At 43.7% G+C, this 25,409-nt stretch overlaps 1 protein-coding gene across 1 annotated transcript in view; it reads left to right on the forward strand.

The window, feature by feature from the left end:
• LOC310775700 (alpha-tectorin-like) overlaps positions 1–8,004 on the forward strand; it is a gene marked incomplete at its 3' end in the record, with an annotated part of 42,371 nt that extends 34,367 nt beyond the window's left edge. Inside the window, exons 28-39 of the mRNA XM_083635845.1 lie at positions 134–695; positions 871–1,469; positions 1,652–1,809; positions 1,937–2,337; positions 2,480–2,676; positions 2,836–3,234; positions 3,344–3,627; positions 4,054–4,331; positions 4,461–4,580; positions 4,837–5,021; positions 5,313–5,473; positions 7,749–8,004. Coding sequence (XP_083491971.1) covers positions 134–695; positions 871–1,469; positions 1,652–1,809; positions 1,937–2,337; positions 2,480–2,676; positions 2,836–3,234; positions 3,344–3,627; positions 4,054–4,331; positions 4,461–4,580; positions 4,837–5,021; positions 5,313–5,473; positions 7,749–8,004 — 3,600 coding nt within the window. The remainder of the gene's footprint in view (positions 1–133; positions 696–870; positions 1,470–1,651; positions 1,810–1,936; positions 2,338–2,479; positions 2,677–2,835; positions 3,235–3,343; positions 3,628–4,053; positions 4,332–4,460; positions 4,581–4,836; positions 5,022–5,312; positions 5,474–7,748) is intronic.
• Between the last annotated feature and the right edge of the window lie 17,405 nt (positions 8,005–25,409).

Here is a 25,409-nt window from a genome sequence, read left to right on the forward strand (position 1 = left end):
AAATGTGACAAAATGATTACTGAAGAGGAAAATCTGTGAATGTATATGAATATTATTAGCTATCTTGAATTCCCGGCTTACACAATAGTACCTATGACTTCCTACACTGACCATTTTAATTGCAATTCTCTAGGTCGATGGTCAGCTCATCAGACTACCGTTCAGCTCAGCATCCAACCGAATCCGCATCTTCCACAGCAGCATTCACAGTATCATCATTCACACCTCCTTCGGTGTGACTGTTCAAACAGTCTGGCCTCACTTTGTGCGTGTCACTGCACCTGGCATCTACAATGGTTCACTTGGCGGACTCTGTGGTAACTACAATGGTCACCAATATGATGACTTCCGCACACCCAACGGCATCCTGGTCAACAGCTCTCAGGTGTTTGGAGACAGTTGGCGAGATGGCTCCCTCACGGCACACTGTGTGGAGAGAGAAACCAGGGTGGATGAGCGCAACACAACAAATTACAATTCTAGTCAGTACTGCGGCAAAATGGCATTGGTGAATGGACCGTTTGCCCTATGTGGGGACACGGTGGACCCGTGGGACCAGGTGGAGGAGTGTGTGCAGATCCTGAGGGGCTCCAGAGATCCAGCGATGGCGCTGTGCGAGGTCCTACGAGATTATGCACTGATGTGCCAACAGAGAGGCGTTGCTTTAGGAGACTGGAGAAATGCAACTGACTGTGGTAAGCACGTCTCCCCCCTTCTGGTGAGGGGAGACTTTGGTATCGATTAATTATATTACTTTTTACAACAATGTTTTCTCTATCCTCAGACGTGCTACATCCTGGGGAGAAAATGGGGGGCGGGGTCAGAAAATATAATAATAAAATAATAAAAAACTGTTTTCTCTTTCTCCAGAGCAAAGCTGCCCCACCAGCAGCCACTATGAACAATGTGGAACATCCTGCCCTTCCTCCTGCCCCAGCCTGTCCTTCCCCTTCTCCTGTGTCACTGCATGCCAGGAGGGGTGCCAGTGTGATGATGGTTTCGTCCTCAATGGCAACCAGTGTGTGCCCCCCATCGGCTGCGGTTGTCACCATGAAGGCCGCTATCGGCAAGGCGGCGAGCAGTTCTGGGACGGCGAGGAGTGCCAGAGCTTCTGTAGCTGTAACGGCATCACCGGAGCAGTCCGCTGCACCCCCAGCAGCTGTTCATCCCAGGAGTCCTGCCGGGTGGTGGAGGGTGAGTTTGGCTGCCATCCCAGCCCCCGTGGCACCTGCTCTGCCTCCGGAGACCCCCACTACCTATCCTTTGATGGCAAGGCCTTTGACTTCCAGGGAACCTGCCGCTACGTTCTGGCCACCCTGTGTAATGCCACTGATGCGCTACATCAGTTCCAAGTGGAGGCCAAGAATGAGGCATGGAGAGACTCTCCTGTTTCTATCACAGCTGAAGTGTTTGTTGATGTGTGGGGCTACCGAGTGCATATGTCCAGGGAGAGACGCGGTGCCGTGCAAGTGAGTCGTTAGTTACAACATATATGGCTGAAATGCTGATGATCATAAGTGAGACTCCGATTGAGTCTAAATGCCAAACATGTATGCAGTGTTTGTAGTTCTCATGACTAATAAAATGAATCTGCTACTTAAATATTGAAAAAATACAAAATAAATTATGGTTCTTGTAATGTCTCTTTTAGGTGGATGGTGTAACAAAAAACTTACCTATCCTCTTGAATGGAGGCCGTGTGTCCATCTATGCAAGTGGACACCGCACATTTGTCAATGCTGATTTCGGCCTGAGTGTCAGCTACGATGGATGGAGCACAGTGTCTATCTCTGTACCTTCAAATTACAGGTGCCTGCTATTTAAATGCTTTGCATGACACTTGAAAGACCAATCATTTCAAATTCATTCCATATAGTACATTTAATGATTTTCTTCTCAAGACAATGATTTTATTTCATCATTACCATTAATACAGTGGAGAAACATGTGGTCTTTGCGGGAACTTCAATGGAAATCCAAATGATGACTTCATCACCCCCTCTGGAGGAATGGTCAGCTCTCCCACTCAGTTCGGGACAGCTTGGAAGGTGGCAGGCAACTACACCTGCAGCGATGGGTGTGGCTCCTCCTGCCCGCGCTGCGCCGATGAGTCACCCGCCAGGGCCCGATGTCAGGTGATTCAGGCAGCTGAGGGCCCCCTCAGCTTCTGCCATGAGCAGGTGGACCCGGCGCCGTACTTCTCCGACTGCGTGTTTGATGTGTGTGTCTCTGGAAACAGAGGGCAAGATCTTCTGTGCAGGGCCATCCAGGCATATGTCAGCGCCTGTCAGTCTGCTAATGCTCGGATCTACCCATGGAGACAGCTCACCACATGCAGTGAGTCAACTGGTGTCAACTAAAGTTTCACTTGAAACGAAATAGAAACGAATATGAACTGTCTAGGCTTAAGTAATGGATACAAGTGATCCACTGAGAGTCAGAATTTCGTACCTAATTTTCTTACCCTATTGTACTGAAGGGCTTGACTGTCCAGCGAACAGCCACTACGAGCTGTGTGGCACAGACTGTGGACACACCTGTGCCAGCAGCATCGATGCCAGCTGTGAGCAGGTGTGCTCCGAGGGTTGTTTCTGTGATGAGGGCTTCCTAAGGAGTGGAGGAAGGTGTGTCCCTGTGGAAAGCTGTGGGTGCCAATACGATGGATTCTACTATGATGTGAGTCAAAAGTGCTACGTATTTTATCGTTGCAGTATGTGAAGTTTCATTAAGAACAATTCATCTTGAAGAGCACCTTCTCTCTCTGTTGTGATAATACTCTACAAATAATATTACAGAGAGTGGTGTGCTTCTCTGTTCTCTCCTCGGATGCTACAGGCTGGTGAAGCGTTCTGGACACAAGATTGCTCAGATCGATGTGAATGCTATGCCCCCAATGACCTGCGCTGCTCTTCTACTTCTTGCACCTCCACGCAGCGGTGCACGATCAGAAATGGCCAGCAGGGCTGCTTTGACGCATGGTCTACCTGCACTGTGTGGGGCGACCCACACTACTTCACCTTTGATGGTGCACAGGCTCACTTCCAGGGCACGTGCTCTTACATCATCACTGAGAGGGTGGGCCGCAGCACCGATCAAACCCAGTTTCGAGTTGTAGCCACTAACAATCACCGTGGCGACAACTACCGTGTGTCATTTGTGTCGGCAGTGGATGTATACCTTGCGAATCAAGCAGAGAGCGTCATTGTCAGGCTTGGACCCAACAAGAGAGTGAAGGTAAAAGTAACTCTTAATTACTTTTTAGAAGGACAAGTTTCCTTGTCTGTCACGTCTACACTGGGTATAGCTAACAATAACTATAGTTATCTCTCTTTCATCCTTCCAGGTAAACGGCACCGCAGTTTCTCTTCCCACCACTGCAGGAACATTAGCTGAGGTGGCAAGGCAAGGGAGGTACATAGTGGTAAACACCAGGGATATCGTAGTCCAGTTTGACGGCTCGAGCACTTTGCTGGTCAGAGTGGGTCAGGACCATCGAGGCACACTCAGCGGTATGTGTGGTAACTTCAACGGGGACCCTGCAGATGATAAAGTCTTGCCCAATGGCACCGTGGCACGAAATGACAATGACTTCGGGGACGGCTGGAAGTCATCCACAAGCCGACCCAGGTGAGCTGCTGTGGCTAACTGTCAGCTTCATGACTACTTGATGGCAATGTTGGATTTTAACCCACACTTAAGGCACCATATACACACATTATTATACACAATATTCTACGCAAGATGGCATCTCTGTCGCTGTTAGTTGAAAAACCTTTATCTTCAAAATTTTCAGTATCCTACATAACAAAACAGTTTTTCTGCTTAACGATCTTGCTTTTCTTCCTTTCCCCCCCCCCCCCAAGACTCCCCCATGACTTTTGTTAGGGTTTCATCATCACAAGTGTTGTACATGTTTCTAAATCCACAGAAATGATCATTATAATGAATGTGAAGTGAAAATGTGAAATTATGAGTTTTCACATGACAACAGCAATATGTCACTTACAGTGTGTTGATATGTTAAATGTAAGCCTCATATCACGTCTTCTCCAGATGTGGGTCCACAGACGATCGTAGCGGCGGCGGAGTGGACGACTGTCGCTTCAGAGAGGAATACTCTGATCTCTGCAGTGTCATCACCAACACTACTGGGCCGTTCAGCGCCTGCCACCTGCACTCTGACCCCCAGCCGTTCTTCACTTCCTGTATCTACGATCTCTGCCTCTACACTCCCGCCAATGGGATGTTGTGCTCCGCTGTCTCAGCCTATGAGAGAACCTGCTCCATTTTGGGCCTGGAGATCCCCCCATGGCGCTCTACTTTGCGTTGTGGTATGTCTGGCTGGACTAATGAATAGATAAGAAATCATAAAAATGTGATTGTCATGAGAAAGTTGCTGGGTTTAGGTATTTCTCCTTGTATTCTCGTTTAATCACTCCCTCTCCTCACTGTGTCTCCAGCGGAGTCGGACCCCTGTGATCAGCTGGACTGCACAGATTATGAGTGGTGCGGGGAGAGGGACGGTGTTCACGGCTGTTTCTGTGACGAGACACACCACCGGCCCAACAATGAGAGCTACGGTGCGGACAGCTCCTACTGAACCACTGCTTTAACTAAATTACCACATTTAACTAATACATTTAAATAATAATAAAATAATAATAATCACTTTAACTAGTATACATTTTGAGTGTGAGCAAAGAGGAAGGCTGTTCATTGCATTAATGTGATGGTATTGTTCTAGGGACAGAAAGTTTAAACTTTCCTACACAGTCCTTTTTTCAGTTAATTGTTATATAATTTTGTTGTTGTTGTTGTTTCTATCTCCCCCCACAGATTCATCCACCTCCTGTGTCAGTAGTTCAGCCAGCATGTCTCTGTCCCGCTGCCAGCTGTTTGAAGCCGGCTTCCATCCCAGCGCCCTCCACCTGCGGGACAACACCTGCAACGGGACTATCAACGACGGACGACTGGTGTTCAACTTTGATAATGATGACCAGCTGTGTGGGACAGTTCTCAGGGTATGGTCCATAGTTTAGAGCAGTGGTTCTCAATCTGGGGGTCGGGACCCCCCAGGGGGTCGCAAGGTTATTTTAGGGGGTCCCAAAAAAAGGGGCGGAAAGAAAGAAAGAAATATTTTTCTCTTAAGTTTTTTGGGGTTTGCGGCTCAAAAAGGTGATGTAGTGATGTAGGTGCAGTCTGGGTATTTTATACGACAACATTTATACTCAGAGTTTTACCTATTTACTGTACGTATTGTTCCATAATAGACTGCTTATATCCTACCTATACTTTGTCCTCTCTTCTCAAAGAGCAACGGGACCCACTTCATTTATGAGAACACCGTGCAGGGCGATGTGGACCCCCATGATGGGCTCATCAGCCGCCAGAGAAACATCCACCTACGCTTCAGCTGCGAGTATCTGCTGAACCAGGCGCTGTCTATGGATGTGGGCATCAACCCGGTGGAGAGGTGAATCAAAGTGTGGTTTCAGAATCAGAATCAGAATCAGAATCAGAAAGACTTTAATGATCCCCGGGTGGAAATTGCGACAAGTTACAGTTGCTCGTTCACATAACACAGATAGCATAAAATAAAATACACAGTAGTAATGCGATAGTAATAAGCAGAAGAAGAAGAAGAAGAAGAAAGAACACAACATAGCATGGAATAAACAGTATAAACAGTAACCAGTATTAAATGCAATAGGAGCAAAATAGTGGAGTACGTCATTGCTCATGATGGAGCGTAGCCTGGATAACGTTCTCTTCTCTGACACCGTAGTCAGAGAGCCCAGATCCAGCCCCACAATGTCCCTAGCCTTACGGATCAATTTGTTAAGTCTGTTGGCATCCGCTGCCTTCAGCCTGCTGCCCCAGCACACAATAGCATAGAGGAAGGCACTAGCTACTACCGACTCATAGAACATCCTCAGCATGGTCCGGCAGACGTTGAAGGACCTCAGCCGTCTCAGAAAGTAGAGACGGCTTTGCCCCTTCTTGTAGAGTGCATCAGAGTTCTTAGCCCAGTCTAGTTTATTGTCAATGTACACTCCAAGGTACTTGTAATCCTCCACTATGTCCACACTGACCCCGTGGATAGAAACAGGGGTCACCGGAGCCTTGACCCTCCTCAGGTCCACCACCAGCTCCTTTGTCTTTGACACGTTGAGCTGCAGGTGGTTCTGCTCACACCATGTGACAAAATTGGCCGCCACATCCCGATACTCATCGTCATCGCCATCTTTGATACATCCCACTATCGCAGAGTCGTCAGAGAACTTCTGAAGGTGGCAAGACTCTGTCTGGTAGGTGAAGTCTGTGGTGTAGATGGTGAAGAAGAAGGGAGAGAAGACCGTCCCCTGTGGTGCACCCGTATTGCTGACCCCTCTGTCTGACACACAGTTCTGCAGGCGCACATACTGTGGTCTGCCAGACAGGTAGTCCACAATCCAGGCCACCAGGGGGGCATCCACTCGCATCGCCGTCAGCTTCTCACCCAGTAGAGCCGGCCTGATGGTGTTGAACGCACTGGAGAAGTCGAAGAACATGACTCTCACAGTGCTGGCAGGGTTGTCAAGGTGGGCGTAGGCGCGGTTGGTCAGGTAGATGACCGCGTCCTCCACTCCCAGCCGGGGCTGGTAGGCGAACTGGAGGGGGTCAAGGGATGGTTTGACCATAGGCCTAAGCTGCTCCAGGACGAGTTTCTCCAGGGTCTTCATGATATGGGACGTCAAAGCTACCGGCCTGTAGTCGTTGGAGCCACTGGGTCTTGGCTTTTTCGGTACAGGAACGATACAGGACATTTTCCACATCACGGGGACCTTTTGGAGACTCAGGCTCTTGTTGAAGATCAGCTGTAGCACATCACACAGCTGGGGGGCACAGGCGTTGAGCACCATGGGGCTGACGCCATCCGGGCCAGCTGCTTTTCTCGTGTTTAGTCTCCTCAGCTGATTCTTCACCTGGTCCGCTGTGATGGTCAGCGTGGGTGGGGGGGGAGTGGCATCATCAGCTCTGAAGCTATATTTGCAAGGACAGATACAACCACAATAGAGTACCGCAGACGTATTTTTGTAGGCTTAACCAGAAATCGCCGCCATGTTGGTTTGTCGGGGGAAAGGTCTATGGGGTTTTAGAATGGGGATTTCACTTACATGTAAATGCAGCAAATAAGGTCTATGGTTAACAAAAGTTTATGGGAGCGCAAATTTGGGTTCAGCAGGATAATCTTCACAAACGTTAATCACTGTTGAAGCGTTTTCTAAAAATCATGTAAAAAAACACACATTTATGTTCCAAAAGTCTTAAAAGTTATTCACAGATTATCGTGCTGAACCCAAATTCGCACTCCCATAAACTTTTGTTAACCACAGACCTTATTTTATGCAAATTTTAAGTGAAATCCCCATTCTAAAACCCCATTCACTTTTCCCCTGATGAACCCAAGCGCTACTTCTGGACTCATTCCTGTGGTGCTCTATGGCTTATTATTGTAAAAATCTGTCTGTGTTGCATTTAGGTAATGTCACTCACCAACATTTTTAGGAGCTCAAGTCCAAAAAGTGTGTCAACAGCACCTAAAGCATGCTTTTCAGAGAGGACTGCTGTCCTTTCTTAACTACAGAAGGCTTCCTCAATGTCTATTCTGCTCGGTGACAAAATACAAAAACATACATGTAATAAGAAGAAGGCACTTCGCAAATAATGGTTGATATTTGAATGTTTAATGTTTTTCTGTACTGTAGCATTGTGAGCAAGAAGCTTCCAACGGGCCGGGGTGTCTATCAGATGAGAATGATCCCCTACCAGGACTCCGGCTTCCGCTTCCCATTCGCCAATTCCAGGAACATCCAAATGGAAGTGGACCAGAGGATCTATGTGGAGGTGCGGACAGAGGGAGTTGACAGACGGCAGATCTCCACCGTTGTGGAATCCTGTTGGGCCACACCTGTCAACTTAGCCAGCTACCCCGTCCGCTGGGATCTCATCATTACAGAGTAAAAGAGTTTTTTGCAATTTCAATTTCAAGCACAATGATTCCCTGTATTTGATTTACTGATTCCTCTGCAAAAGGCCAAATATATAGTTGATCTGATGTATTGTTGCCTCTACAAGGGACTCTGATATGGATATTCACTAGTGTCACGGTGGAGTTTAGCTTGGTGTATTTTTAGCCTATTATCATAATTATTCTGCTCCCTTGTTTCAATCTTGTTTTTTCTAGGATTTCTATAGAAAGATATCTATAGTCTCTTACAGCTCCTTTAACATACCAGCTAATCCAGCCATGAACATTTTGAGTGAATGAATGAGTTAAAGTTAGCATTTACTGTATCTATACAGGGCAAGCCTCACATGTTTGATGCTGTGTCTGTATGCCGTCACTGCGGTGTGGGTGTGTGGGCCCTCTTCCTGGTACCTCCGTCTACCGAGAAGAGCCTGGTGACGCGAGGTTAACCTCCGTCCTCTCCCTGTGCAGTCCTCGCTCGGCACGCTCTGTGCTTGCGGTGAACAGCTCGCACCGGGTTACTGCTGAATCTCCGTTCAGCATCCAAAGCCCCATGAAGACTGGAGCATGATGAACAAGCGATACACACTAATAAACAAACAATCAGTGGGTTGTCGTTAGCCCGGCGTTCACACACTCTTTCCTGGCTTTAAGCTTTAACAACATTTCTTGACACAACAAGCCCACCTGTCGCAACTTCCTGCTTTCACCAGCAGAGTCCTTTTCCCTGGAGACTAGTATCCAAACTCCTTCCAAAAATATGCAATTTCTGGTTAAGGGTGTCTGAGGCCACACTGCCTTTCCCCGCAGCTGAAAATGGCACTCTCAAAATGGCTCTCACTATGCTCTGTGCACTCTCGCGAGCTGGTGAAAACATTGTCTTTAATGGCGATTAGGCCGGCCCACCTATTTGGTAGCCCAATACATTACTCACATTGCATTCAACACATGGTTAGAGTGACAGCTATGCAATGACTCCTCCCGAATGACGTGACGGTAACATAACACCTTAAGACTGAGCAACTGTAAACTCACAGCATGATTGACAGTTTAACTAAACAATGAGAGCTTATAAACGCTCTGATTGATCTGATCATCACACCTAGCAATTAACGCTCATCTCCTCTTGTATCAGTTAACCTTCTTACTTCATTTGATAGTCCACCTGCTAACCTATCTTTGTAACTGCCACCTCCCTCACTGTCCTGCAGGTGTCCTAACCAAGCTGATGGTACAGTGGAACTGGTTCAGAATGGCGTCTCCACAGTTTCCCGTTTCTCCTTCAGGATGTTCACCTTCACCAACTTCACCACCCTCTACCTGCACTGCCAGGTCCACCTGTGTCTCCGCAGACACAACAACTGCACTGCTGTACGTACCATTGTGTGTGTGTGTGTGTGTGTGTGTGTGTGTGTGTGTGTGTGTGTGTGTGTGTGTGTGTGTGTGTGTGTTTGTGGTGTTTATGCAGGATGTGTTTTTGTGTATGTAAGATGAGATGAGATGTACGTACTATGAAACCTGAGTGTACATAGTTACTTCTGTCCAGAGAAGAATTAAGAATGCCCCAAACATATTAATGTAGTTGTCTTTATTTCAGTGTCTTTGCAAAGTAAGACATTGTTTATTGGTTATTTAGGATCCCCATTCACAAGCATGTCTCAGAGGGCTTCACAGAGAATATGTCTAGCTAAATCTAGCTGACACAACAATAACAAATTACAGTAATACTAATAATAACGTGGTTGAACAATCTTATGATCATAGAGAGAGACAGAGGGAAGGGGAGAGACTCAAAGCATAACAAAGTTGAGCTGCTTGTCACTCTACCTTTATGAGCTTCAAAACTCAAGGTTATGGCTATAACTCTGGTTTTATAAAAGATGAGGAGGACCTCGCAAATGGGATATCTTGCCCCTGCAAGATGACCTAGAAGTCAATTATCTCGACACCATTTGTGAACACAATGGGGTGGGTAAAGAAGGGCGATGTACCCTCTCAGCCTGGCCATCGCCATCGGGAGCACCGGGACAAATCCCGGTGGGCCGCTTGACCAGGCCGAAAGAAATATATATATATTTGAGACAGTGAACCCCAGCGACCCACTTTGGGAATGCACCATCCCCACAGGATTACTCCTGTGGAAATAGTGTAGAAGCTAGTAGAAGTGAGTGACTAAGCTAATAACCATAACAGCACATTATAATTAACAAAAATCTTTCATTTTTCAGTGGAGACCTTTGGTCGCCGCCGAATGTTTCTCCCTCCGAATGTTGACTTGCTCTTGTGTTTGTGCATCGATGGGGCGGGGATTGCGGAGTATCCATGCCGCGGGCTGGTTGAGGTGTGCTGGTCTGGGTAGGAAAGCCTAGGGCCGTTTTTTAGTCCCAGTCCGATCCTGATGCCAAAGCAGGAGGTGTGCCACTTCAGATTGACAAGACCTCTCCTCGATCCGCCCTGGTCAAGAAGGGTAGTCCGGCGAGGTCCTCCTTTTTTACACAAGTAACTGTACTTCTACTTAAGTAAAAAAAAGTGTGTACTTTTCCCATCTCTGGTGACTAGTGATTGAAGATATTGCTCATACTCCGAAAGCAACAGGCTGGATCGCTGCAACAGCCAATCAACAACTCCACTGTCACGCTCTTGAGCCCCTGACTGATCTCTTCCTGTAAGTCACTGTGGATAAGAGCATCAGCTGAATGCCCATAATGTTGTTTTCCTGCAGCACTGCTACCCCGGTTACCACGGGAGAGTTAAAAGGGCTGTGTCCTACCATGACAGTGCAGCTATCTCCGTTGGACCGCTGATCATGATGCAGAATGGACAAGGTACAGCTCTTATCTTTAGTCACCTCTCATAACTTCTGTGTTCTTGCAGATGACGTACAGACAGGGATCAATTAACTTTTCAACTCAATTAATGTGTCATCATGTAAATGAAAACTGCAATTCTTTCACAAATTTTAACATGCAAGACACTGTATTATCGATCAAATATAAAGAAAATAATAGCAATAATTGAATAGTAATAAATCCACTTTCTGAGTTGAGTGAATATAGAGTGAATTGACCGCAGCACTGTACACAGTTGAATATAAACATGCCATATTTCTTCTGTTTGCCTCAGGAGTTTGACTTGAGTTGTTGTCTTACAGACATACACATGCCGGTTCGATACCCTGTGAGACAGACCAATGCAGCTGCGTGTCACTTTGCCTCCCTGCTGCCCCTGCTGGTCAGTTTACTGGCTGCCACAACTCTGACCTAGGGAGAGCCAGGAAGCACACGCATCCACGCAGAGATGCAAAAGCACAGTCTGTGCACCTTAATAAGTGGGCATGTTGCTAAATCACTGAATGTAGAACTGAATAGTCTTAATTTCCTCAATGAAAACTATGATGAAAAATGTTCATTGACTACCTATTTTCACTCATGGAAACTAGACTTTAATGAAAACGAACTTGTGATGACAAAAACTATGAGGAAATCTATTGACGTTTTCGTCAACAAATAAAAACTAGACTAAAATATTAGGGAGGGATGAATTGAGAAGAGATCCAATCAGAAGAGAAGAAGAAGAAGATAAACAGTTAAATCTGTGTCTGTATTGCACGTTCAAACCTTAATGCCATTGCCATTCCATAATAACAGATTAATAGATCTTTCCAATGAGTTTGAAAATTCTAAAGAAACAATAGCTATGGTTTTCTTTGACTAAGATGAGACTAAAATACTCAGACTTTGAGCCAACTAAAACTTGACTAAATAAAAACAGGATGAGGTTGACTACGTAATAAAAACTAACAATATCTGACACAGGAATAAAACTACTACTAAGTTAAAAAAAAATAGCTGACAAAATTAATTGTTGTTTTTACCCTCTGTTGAAAATTCACCTGAACTGTATTTCTCTCTGTGAAACCTTGTCCTTAAGTTCTGTTTGTATATTAATGTAGGAACATTGGACGTTTTTCTGCTTTACAACAGCAGGGGGCAGCACAACATAATGCACACTGTGTCGTCAACTCACCTTTACTCCATTGCTGTGCATAATGTTCATCAACCTTATCCTTATGTCATTTGCAGTGATTATTACCCAGGAATCTCTAAATGTCTGTTACATAAGCAGTATCACGCTTCCTATAGGCAACATATAGGCGACATCCCGAGGAGGGTGCCATAATTGTGCCCAGCAAATAAGTCCATCATCATAAATACATTTATCGTGATCTAAAAAAAGAAATAAACCTCATATGCTTTAGGAACATTGCACTCGCCTTGTTTTACTGAGTTACAGCAACAGGTTGAGTCTATCTGCCAACCTGCTCAAGACGAGTAGCTTTGAATAACTTTAAGTGCCTTTCAGTTAACAACTATTGCACTAAATGAGTGGATTTAAGTGACATGAGACACAGGGAGGATTTACTCCATTGTTTTGAATGTAGCATAATGTATTAACCAATCAAGGGCAATGTGTGTGTGTGCGTCAGGTAGGCCTACAATGGTGCGTCGTGTGCCACTTTTTGCTGCTCTCAGTGGGCTGTGCTTTACTTAGTGTGCGGTTTTTCTTGGTTGTTGTATGTACAGTAGGATGCATCATTTAGAAATTGTCAATGTGTGACAATGCACATTGTGCATTTGGCACTGCGTACTGGTGAGAGGACACCATTTTTGGCATCTGGCATTGCGTAACGGTGACAGACTGACAGCATAATGGCAATTTGGCAACAAAATACATTATAGTAGATGATCTTATTTTTCTATTTTGCATGGTCATTTGTGTGTGTGTGTGTGTGTGTGTGTGTGTGTGTGTGTGTGCGCGCGCGCGCGTGCGTGCGTGCGTGCGTGCGTGCGTGCGTGTGTGTGTGTGTTAGAGAGAAAGAGAGTGATGCTGTTGGTCATTGTAGTGCAATACAAAATGGGCATCGTATTATTGATGCCCCTCCAACGTGAAATAGTTGATGAAACGTGTGGATGGGGCGCCTGATTGGCCCGTGCCGGCACTGAAGGTGAGACATGAAGTGATTTGATGTATGAAGTATGAATCTGATTACTTGTTTGCAATCAAACTGTAGCCTGGACCTGTCTTTTCTCTTTCATGTTAACCTAGATTTCCTGATGACTCCCTGGCTCATTACATGTGATGATTGTATAATTGTATGTTTCAATGTACAAATTCTTGATAAATAAATAGCTTTATTCTGGATTGGGCTTCTAAATGTGTTTCCCCCCGGATTTTAGCACAAGGGATAGTAACATCTTGTCCTGTGTATTAATTAATAATGCTAAATGACAATCATGTAACAATTCAGACTGGCTATAATTACGTAGATAGACATAAGGAAGCAAAACTCCACAATATCACAGCACATACAGGCCACATACATTAATGCAGTTTGACATGAAAGGGCCTGTCAGTGATACAGAGGTCAGGTTTCTCCCTTTTGTGCTGCACCTCCTTTGTTGGGGCCAGGGATGAGACAGACAAGACCCATATCTCCTCTGTCCTCTTGTCGGAGGTGGAAATTCATCATTGTCGCTGAATGTGTCCCAAACGGTGCAGAGTGAGACCCCAGACATAACAACGCTTCACACACCCACAACATGTAATTTGTCATTGGTGTTTCGGGTACAAAGACTTCAGAGAGGGACAAAAATGTCCAACGCTGTGTGGCCCAATCCGCTGGCTGTCCAGTCCATTGTGGACACATTCAGGACGATATTAGGGGATTCATTTACAGATCATGTTGCACGTCTGTTGGTTAAAGAACAACATAAAATCTCATTTACTTTTGTATTCAGCGGGTTTCGTGCTTTGTTAATCTGCTGCTACTGGATCCAAATCCATATGTCCATGATGGCAGCCCAAGCCCAACTTACTCTGTCTGTGGGAGGGAACAGTGACTGTTTGATAAGTCTGTCTTTCTCATGTAGCTGGCTTAACAATGCACCATTGGAAGGTTAACCCTTGGCTTGTGTAGCGTTTGCTGGTTTACAATGTCAACGTGTGAACATGACACAGAAATGCAGACTCCACATGAAATCAATGCACTGCAGAAACGATATAGTTCACACACCAGCGTTGATATGTATTATTTGGCAGACATCCTTTGCTGAGAGAAAACCTCTCAGCCAGCTGATAATGTCTGACCTTTTCAGCGTCACATCAGCTTAATTTAAAGTGACATGGCAATCAGTTACTGGTCATTTGGAGTGCATGGCACTGGAGTTCAGCATCGCATAGCCAAATCCCAGATGCGGTGGCACATGCAATTTACAACAAAAAGGGATACACAACCATTACAGAAAAACCACATGAACTTCACATGTGCAAAGTCACATGTGATCGCATGTGATCATGTTAAATTTCACATTTGAAAACATGTGGAACACATGTGAAACATGTGCTTTGCCCATGGGAAGCGTGTGGTTTTGGGATGTCAACTTTGTTTAATAGAACTGTTGTATAAAAGCAATATCACATTCGAGGTTGTGGCTGTTGTTGTCTAATATCGGCACTGCTGTGATTATCTTCCTACGACCGAATCATAGCAGTGACGATATTAGCCAACAACAGCACTCCCTCTCGTGTGATATTTCTTAATTATAACATGTGATAACATGTTTTCCACATGTGAAAATGTTCCAAAACCACATGCTTCCCATGGGTTTCACATGTGTTTCACATGTTTTCACATGTGAAATTTAACATGTGTCCACATGTTCACCACATGTGGTGAAACATGTGGACACATGTGAACCTCGTGTTTTTTCTGTAAGGGAAAGGCTTCACTTAGTCATTCATAGTCACTTTTATACAAGACATATACACATAGTTTGAAGAAATACCAAAATATGGAGTTCAGGAATCAGGATGTTCATCAAAATACATTGTGTTTCTGCATTTTCATTGGATTTTGTGTTCACAGGCGTTGGCCTACACATGTTAACGCCCCCGTAAGCACATCTGACAGGGCAAAGGGAGGAGAATGGTCCTTGTTCTGTGCATAATGATGATGATGATGATGCTGGCAGATTTTATAATCAAAAGAGTCTGTCTCAAAATGAAAGGCATCATGTGTCCAGTCAAAATGCGCCGATCACTCTCACATCTTCTCTTCAGCTCCTTCCATCCACCCTCTTTCTTTCTCTCTATCTCTCCTGTATCTAATTCAATTAACTAAATGCAGTTCCTGAGGCCACACAGATATCGCCCCTCCTCTCTGACCCCACCCACATCTTTCAAAGCTAACAACATCCACATGCGGCTAAACATAGCCTACCTTTCTATATAAACCGCTGCCACACAAGTATTTAACGATGCTCTTCCTGATGCTGAGAGCTCCTGTGGAAACTGCCTACACATAAGATGCATTATTGACTTCTGGACAAACGAAATTGTAAACTTTTCAGGGATTTCCTTACAACTGTAAAGGGAGATGCATTACTGGCACAAATGCACCAGATTTGCAGTAAAATGTGAGAGTGTTTATGATATAACAGCGACAAAAATAGCCGAAACATGTGGCTTGTTCTTCAATTAAGTTGTTGACAAACCATTTAGTTTGAGCCTGTATTCCCAACACAATACAAGGATATATCGAGAGCATACTGCATCTTCAAATTTCAACAGCTGTCATCAAAGAGTGCCATACATAACATTTTGAGTATTTACCACGCTTCATTATCCAATATCCAATAGCATAAGTGGCTTCAAGTGCTGCATAAGATTTGAGACTACTGTTGTTTCAAATCACTCTATTCAGAGTTCCCATTTGTTGTTGTTCTTACGGTAAATCTCCAATCCTACAGTATGTGATCCAGGTGGGATTTCCTGGTGGGGAGTGTCGACTGTACGCTACATTTCACTCTCCAACTCTGATTTGTGTTTATGTGCGGCCTCAGAAGGGAGGTAATGAAGGAGGGATGAGGAAGAATAGAGCGAAAGATGATGAGGATATGGCGTGCAGGGATTGGGAAATAAGAGTGCAGGCGTGTTGACTTTTACAAGATGTTTGGCTTTGCTGGATTCCCTCACTGGTCTCCAGTGTGCTTTGTTGGAGGGGTCAGTATGGTCCCATCTGACCCCTTTGACCTCTCCTACTCCCCACATACCACTCTGCATGTCAACACTGACCACTGCACAGCTCACAACATCATTGCATTTGAACTTGAGCCTATTTTGTGAAATTGCAGGGTTGCAACACAGTCTCACAGAAAATTGTAAAATAGCAACGTTTTGGAGCAACGTTGCCATGTTACAATTTCGGCTCGAAAATTGTAAAGTGGTAACGTTCTGAGATCTTAGGGTTAGGGTAGGGGGAGGGGTTAGAAACAGAAAATCTCCGTAAACCACGCCCAAACCACGCCCACCCCTGTAGAAACGTACGTTACCATTTTACAATTTCGGAGCCGAAATTGTAACATAGCAACGTTGGTCCACAAACGTTGCTACTTTACAATTTTTTGGAGATATCCAGCTTCTGCTATCTGTTACCATGGGAACATTTATATGAAAAAGGTTTTTTTCAATTCTCAACTCAATTTGTTCCACCCGTTATTACAGTAAATTATGTTCGTTCGTTCTTTCTTTCTTTATTTCTTTCGTTCGTTCGTTCTTTCTTTCGTTCTTTCTCCCACCACTCTCCCTCTCTCTCTCTCTCTCTCTCACTCTCTTTCTCTCTCACTCTCTCTCTCTCTCTCTCTCTCCCTACTTCTCTTTCACACACACAGAAATACACATAGATGAGTCTTAATTAGGTTCGGTTGCAGATATTCAATCCCTGTTGCCAAATACAATTCATATACCTCCAGGTAAAAAGGGAATTATTATTACTATTATTTATTATTACACTGCTCATAACAGGAAAACACTTAACACATTACTTCTAAATCCTGCTTACAATAAAAACCACCCTGTCAGAAACACTCGTTACCATCAGAGTATGAGGTAAGATTGATCAAGTGTAACCACATCAGTAGTGATTTGAATCCAGATGTTCAGTTAAACCGGCCTACAGCCTTTGTAAAGACCTGCCTCCCCACTAGTTGTGTTGAAGAGAATTCCATTTCTGTTCTGAAAGAAAACTTTATTACGGTAAGTGAATTATGTTTTGACAATGGGGCCCAATTACGCTTAGCGCTTAGTGTGGATTAACACACTTCTCCATTCCCTCTCGTCTGAATAGAACGTCTTTCCTCTTTGTTCACAAGGCCTTGTGTTTTTATAAGACCTCTCTTGATAAAGACATATCCGGCCATCTACTGTTACTGTCTTCACTCATTGGATTTCCCTGGCGAATTCTATACTCCTGAGAAGGTTGGACAGTCAGGGGGACTGCAGCCACAATCCTAGAAGTCTTGAAATTGTCTCGGCAAACTGTGTGAAAAACAGAGCTTTGTAAAGTGGACTATTATGTCCCATGCACTCCATGATGTGTTCTTCGTGGATGTAGGCTACTGTGGCACACTGCACACACTGTCCTGAAATGACATCGACTTAACGCTGACATGACGTCTCACCAGAATGTTATTGTCCTGGTGCAATTTCTTTGTCATTTTATGTCCCATTCAAAGTGTGTGTGTGTGTGTGTGGGGGGGGGGGGGGGGGGTTGGAAGGTCTAATCTTGTTGCTTATCAGGTCATCTTTCCTAGGCATGATAGCTATTTGTGACTTATGTTGTCTGTAGTCATGCTTTCTCCATCAGGCCGTTTGGAATATTAGATCAGAAGTTTACCAGAGGGCTTCCTCTTGCCATCTGGTTCTGTTGGTCAGTCCATGACAACATTCACCGGTCCTTAGGCTTATATCTCTGTCCTTAGTCCTTCAGCCAAGTCATGAATACAGTCTTAAAACCATTATTCAACATGCAACAGATTTGTCTAGTTTGGGACAAAAACACATTTGTGGTTTTGTGATCCCCCCCCCCCCCCCCCCCTAACCCAAATGAGTTTTTTCTCTACTGTAATATTGATCAGTTCTGAACATAATATTGACCATGACCCTTTGAAAACACCCCTTTTCCCAGATCATTCTCCATGGGGCGGCTCCAGACGTGACATCTTTATATTGAAGATTCAGTCCTCAGTTCTATTGTTTCTGGCTTTATGTTCCTGACATGTTGCTTGGACTACTGTAGACCAGTGCAACTTAAACCGTATATTATGCAGATTTCTGTAGGATTCCCCTTTTAATGCAATAATGTAGTAGGCTATTGTTATGAATTATGACTTTGCATACACTTACAATCAGTGTTGGGCAGTAACTTAGTTACTGTAATTGTATAACTTTCCCCAGTAACTAGTAATGTAAGGGATCACATTTTCCAAAAAGTACTTATATTACAGTTACTAATCCAAGTAACTTCAAGTTACTGCATTACAGTACTTTCTCAGCGCTGGCAGTGTGTGGAGATAGATAGATCTGGCTATACGAGACTACTCCGTTGTCAGAACATGATTAGGTTTTTGTCCTATAGGTAGGCAAAAAATTGTTTTTTTGCAGTTTGGCTAATTGTTGACTCCTCCTGTAAGGTTAATTATTGTTCCCGTAAAGTGGATTCAGTTCTAAAAGGAGCTGGCTAAACAGGTTGTATGTCACTTTTATGGAAGGGGGTGTAGCGAAAGTAATATAGTAACGTAACAAATTACTTTTGATGCAAACTAATAAGTAAAGTAATTGTATCACTTTTTAAAGGAGTAATCAGTAATATGTACCTAATTACACTTCCTGAGTAACCTGCCCAACACTGCTTACAGTACACAAAAATGTCTACATGTGTAATGAGAAAATATAAAGACTTATGAACTATAGTCTAATTGTAGAGTCCCTTGGCAGACCAGATTACAGACAGTTTTCAGGGCATTTTCAATTCGATGCTTTTAGCTAATTTGCCTACAGAGCCCAATTAGGTTTATCTCAGGAATTAGAAGGCCAGAGGTTGATGGGCTGACTGATGGACTAGAGGAGGGATAATGACAACCTCACTGCTTTCCTTATCCACTGTGTCACCATACCCCCCACCCCCACCCCCCTTCCCTTCTTAGCTCCCTCCAACAGTGACCATGAGCTGTTTATCGACTGGCTTCTTCCTGTTTGCGGTACTAAGAGGCTGAAATGAGATCTGCATCGTCGAGGATTTGAGATAAATTGGGCAGCGGATCGGTCCTAACTCATTTTGCTCTTGGTTTCTGGGAGGGGGGGGGGGGGGGTGTCGGAGCAGACAAGAGCAGTCCCAGATTGGCAAGTGAGGGGTGAATGTGGGTCTGTTGAGTGAAGAAGAAATTGGTCCAATCGCAGGAGAGACAGTGTGATGGCAAGCATAGCAATTCAAGAATACAAAGGCTATTTGGCATCCTTGACACACTGTAGCTACTTAGCATTAGTCTCCATTACTTATACTCATAGTCCTGCAGCTTGTTGACACACTGTATCCTACATCTCCATTACTTATACTCATAGTCCTGCAGCTCGTTGACACACTGTATGCTACTTAGCATTTAGTCTCCATTACTTATACTCATATAGTCCTGCAGCTCGTTGACACACTGTATCCTACGTCTCCATTACTTTTACTCATATAGTCCTGCAACTCGTTGACACACTGTATGCTACTTAGCATTTAGTCTCCATTACTTATACTCATATAGTCCTGCAGCTCGTTAACACACTGTATCTTACGTCTCCATTACTTACAGTATACTCATATAGTCCTGCAGCTTGTTGACACACTGTATCCTACATCTCCATTACTAATTATACTCATATATAGTCCTGCAGCTCATTGACACACTGTAGGGGAGAGTGGGGTGAGTTGTGCCACTTTTTACTTGAGGTGTCTTTAAAGTGAGGGCATGACAGTAATGCCTCCAACTACAATATGTAAATATATTTCAGGATGTTGTGCACCACTGGGAACACTCCCTTTGGATCTTAAATAAACTGTTAAAAAAATATGGCTATTCTTCAAAAAGTGGTCTCTTGGCACAACTTGCCCCCGGTGCGGGGTAAGTTGTGCCTTTGGAGAGAATACGTTGGGGTAAATTGTGCCATTGATTACTTAAGTAAAACAGAACATTTTCATCTCATATCCTGTAATGCTATATCAAAGCAAGACAAAATAAAGATAACACTAAAGTCCAGTGTACTATAACAGGGTTAAACAAGGCTAAACGGTAGCAGCAGTTGACCTACATATTTAACATTTTCAGAAATAAAAATTATGTTCAAAATCAACAAAATCAACTATCACAGAGCCAGGCTACACATGCCAATACTGCAATATTCTTCAACAAGGTCTATTTAAACATTTAAGAACAAAATTAAATAAAATTTCACTAAATCAACTGCAACTGCACTGGCACAACTTAACCCAGGCCTTTTGACACAAATCACCCCATCCCCACCATTTTAACAAACTTGTATCATATAGCTGGTTTGGAGCTAACATCATGCTAACAGTATAGCCTCATATTGTAGCTTACTAAAACACTAATACATGTGTGAAATGTTTTCAAGCTTGTCTATAATTGTTCAGACACAACAATCAATAAACCTTGATCATAAAGGATTTACTTTGAGAGGCAAAAAACAGTTTTTTGAACTTAATGTGCTTAGCTCTTGTGCCATCTGCCTCCCTTCTTTGCAGAGTGAGTAAAATGGATGCCTCTTCAAAAATGTGTGGTCACATGACCAATTTCTTCTATGGTTTTCTAGATACAAGGGCTGGCACAACTCACCCCACTCTCCCCTATCCTATACGTCTCCACAGTGGTGTAAAGTAACGAAGTACAAATACTTCGTTACTGTACTTAAGTATCTTTTTTGAGTATCTGTACTTTACTTGAGTATTTATTTTTCTTTCAACTTTTACTTTTACTCCACTACATTTTTGTAATAAAATCTATACTTTTACTCCGATACATTTCCCAAAAGCATCTTCGTTACTGTTACTATAAAATAAACAAACAGATGGTGTTGTGGCGAATCAGTAGCCTGGCTAGCGAATCAGTGCTTCTGTGTTGCAAGCTGCGTTTGCCAATCGCTTACCGTCAGTGCTTCCCAAGTCTTCATCCATGTTACAAGTTCCCACAGGCTGAAATCCGACGGTTAATTACTTTAAATTGTCTTTACATTGTGTCCATGGAACCAAAATGACGGAACATGCCAGCATAAAACAAGAAACCAAGCATCTCTTGGGGTAAGCTTCAAATTGGTCAAGCGTCCACATAGCCAGAACGTAAAAGTATAGGTCTTCCGCTTAAGGATTTCAAAATAAAATCCTAAATGCTTTATTTGTTTCTCCAAAGGTGAGAAGCATTTTATTCTGAAAGTAAATCATGGTATTTCCGTTACTATCTGGTGTAACAGTCGCTGTTTTGACAGCCCAATAATACTGTCTGTTTCAGAAAGGTAACATCAGTTTCAATTTCTATAGAGTGATTGTATTGATTAACTGTTTATCTGGCCGTGACAATATCCAGGCATATAGCTATATAGAGGAGATGTCCATGATATAGTGATTATGATGATGATGATGATGATGATGATGATGATTATTCTATATTTCCCATTGACATGGAGATATCTCATCGCCATGATAGCCTAACATGCACTTGTGCCAAAAGCTGCAGTCAGTTCAAATGAAGGTAAATATGTAAGCAAACTCACAATGCTAAAAATTCTGAAAATCCGGACCACTTGCTTTCTTATAAACAGGATTTACTTGTACTTTTACTTTCAATACTTTTAAGTACATTTAATATTAAAAAAATACTTTTGATACTTAAAGTGTAACTTACCCCCAAAACACTTTTTTCAGCTTTTAACTAATATATATGACTTTGGGGGTGGTGTGTGAAGAATTCTGGTCAAAATTTCCACATTTGAGACCAAACTGTTGCCATTCTACCATTTGTATAATTTTTCAGCAGCATAACTGGCATAAGTGCCCTCTGGGTGGAACACTGCTTTTTTTTGCCCTCAAATGAATGGGAGATTTGGTACAACCTGACGTCACGTTGTCCCCAAAGACTATGGGATTTCAAGATAGTTACTCCCCTACTCCCCCTGTACCCTTTCCCGGCTCCTCACAACTCAAGCCTATTGGAGGGAGGGAGGGGTTATTGTGTGTTTGCAGCTTCAGCTCCGAGCCCCCGCACCAAAGTGAGCCTCCCCTGAGCCTTTCATCCCCGCCGTCATTTCCGCAAACAAATCTCATCGCAGTTTAGCACACATGTAAAATATAACGCTATATACTATGACGTGACAACGTGACAAAGCTGCTCTAAACACATCGGCTACTATAATATATTTCCCTGCATCTCAATCTGAGATTAGATCGGTATTAAGTTTGGACAGACTGAATGGATTGAGCCGAGGAGGAGGAGGAGGGAGCTCTGCAGCAGCTCTGCCCTGCGCTGCGCCCGAGAGGAAAAATCAGAGGTGCAGTAACTTTTAACAAGAATCACGAAAAGCCCCCAAACGAAAATTAAAAACGGATTTCATGGCGCGGTATATGGCAAGTTGGACGAGGGAATGACGTGGAGAAATCTCGCATTGTGTTACCCCAGAGCGGGGGGTTTGTCCTATTGTGCGGTGTGCTGCGGTAACCAGCCTCGCGTCACTAGTCTCTCCTAACGTAAGTTCGACAAGCCACACACACATACATGGGAGAAAAATAATTACATTTCTAGTTTGCCACTGAATGGCCAAATTTATATAACTTTCAACCATTTTGAGCAACGCTGTTTCCATACAGGCCACCAGCGTTGGCTAGTTGTTGATATTTATAAAGATATTGCAGCTCTCATATAAATTATTTTCGAGGCGGTGGGCAAACTGTAATGGCGTCGATTTCCGGAAAAAAATCCTGAGCTGAGCACAGCCAAAGAGTATAGTATAGACAAGAGGATACGTAATTTCTTGGTTTTTCCCATAGGTTTTTCAAATCACCGTTTTGTTACATATCTGGGGGGTAAGTCCCCCTTTAAGTACAGCAAATATTAGCTAAGACTTTTACTCAAGTTTTTTTTTTTTTTTTTTATATCCCCCCCCCCCCATTTTATCCCCCATTAGTGCTAATTTGAATTTATTTATCCTGGTTGCTGCTCCACCCTCTGCCGATCTGGGGAGAGCCCGAAAACTGGCTCCATGCTTCCTCCGAGACATGGGCAGTTAGCCAGCTGCTTCTTTTCACCTGACAGGGGAAGCTTCACCGGTAGGACATAGCACGTGGGAGGATCACGCTATTCCAACGAGTTCCCCTCCCTCCGAGCAGGCGCCACATCAGCAACCAGGATTTTGCTTGTCCTATGTTTTTGGTGAAGGGGGTTCCTATATGAAGGAAACCCCCGGGAGGCACGGGGAGAACATGCAAACTCCACACAGAAAGGCCCTTTTGACGACCCCACCCGGGCGGTGGGCACTCGAGGACATGCGGACGGGCACGCATTCCTTCAGCGTTCACAGCGTCCCAGGTGGGAATCGAACCCAGGACCTACGAGCTGTGAGGCGACAGTGCTTACCACTGCACCACCGTACCCCCCTTACTCAAGTAATATTTTAATGGTTGACTTTGACTTTTACCCAAGTCATTTTCTGGTAAAGTATTTATACTTTTACTCAAGTATGGATTTTGAGTACTTTATACACCACTGCGTCTCCATTACTTTTACTCATAGTCCTGCAGCTCGTTGACACACTGTATCTTACGTCTCCATTACTTATACTGATATAGTCCTGCAGCTTGTTGACACACTGTATCCTACGTCTCCATTACTACTTATACTCATGTAGTCCTGCAGCTCGTTGACACACCGTATCCTACATCTCCATTACTTATACTCATAGTCCTGCAGCTTGTTGACACACTGTATCCTACGTCTCCATTACTACTTACAGTATACTCATGTAGTCCTGCAGCTCATTGACACACTGTATCTTACGTCTCCATTAGTATACTCATATAGTCCTGCAGCTTGTTGACACACTGTATCCTACGTCTCCATTACTACTTATACTCATATAGTCCTGCAGCTCGTTGACACATTGTATCCTACATCTCCATTACTTTTACTCATATAGTCCTGCAGCTGGTTGACACACTGTAGCTACTTAGCATTTAGTCTCCATTACTTTTACTCATATAGTCCTGCAGCTTGTTGACACACTGTATCCTAAGTCTCCATTACTTATACTCATAGTCCTGCAGCTCATTGACACACTGTATCCTACGTCTCCATTGCTTTTACTCATATAGTCCTGCAGCTCATTGACACACTGTATCCTACGTCTCCATTACTTTTACTCATAGTCCTGCAGCTCGTTGACACACTGTATCCTACGTCTCCATTGCTTTTACTCATATAGTCCTGCAGCTCGTTGACACACTGTATCCTACGTCTCCATTGCTTTTACTCATATAGTCCTGCAGCTTGTTGACACACTGTATTCTACGTCTCCATTACTTTTACTCATATAGTCCTGCAGCTCATTGACACACTGTATCCTACGTCTCCATTACTTATACTCATATAGTCCTGCAGCTCGTTGACACACTGTATCCTACATCTCCATTACTTATACTCATAGTCCTGCAGCTTGTTGACACACTGTATCCTACGTCTCCATTACTTATACTCATAGTCCTGCAGCTTGTTGACACACTGTATCCTATGTCTCCATTACTTATACTCATAGTCCTGCAGCTCATTGACACACTGTATCCTACGTCTCCATTACTTATACTCATAGTCCTGCAGCTCGTTGACACACTGTATCCTACGTTTCCATTACTTATACTCATATCATCCTGCAGCTCGTTGACACACTGTATCCTACGTCTCCATTACTTATACTCATATAGTCCTGCAGCTCATTGGGGGAAGTAAAGTACATCACTAGAGGAACTGTTCGCAGTGAATCCATACATAGCTTATTCATAATGCATTCAATTCAATTCAATTCAAAAGGGCTTTATTGGCATGATAAGGTGCATCTTACATTGCCAAAGCATACATTAGCAACACTTAGCAATTACTCTCTTGGTACTGTAGGCACTTTGGATAAAAGTGTCCACCAAATGCCTCATATTATTAAGCTTATATTGTCATGAATATCCACTAAATGTTGAATCAGAGCCTTTCAGAATGCAAAGCACAAGCCACTGTAAAACCAAATGCTTGGGGTAGTGGGGGCCATGGAGATCGCCATGATAGCTAGGTTGTGTTTGTCTCTTTTTGCTGAAGGGCATAGTATAGTTCTGTGAGCTAATATCTTGGTGGGTTTGTGGGTGGGTGGGTCCTGTGGGGAGGGGGATTATGTTTTGAGAGAATCTGCTTGTATGTGTATGTATAGTTTTTTTTGTAGATGTTTGTGGTTTTTTCTATTTTTCTTCCTTTGT

Source organism: Poromitra crassiceps (assembly GCF_964638095.1).
Source record: "Poromitra crassiceps genome assembly, chromosome: 4".
Lineage (NCBI taxonomy): Eukaryota > Metazoa > Chordata > Actinopteri > Beryciformes > Melamphaidae > Poromitra > Poromitra crassiceps.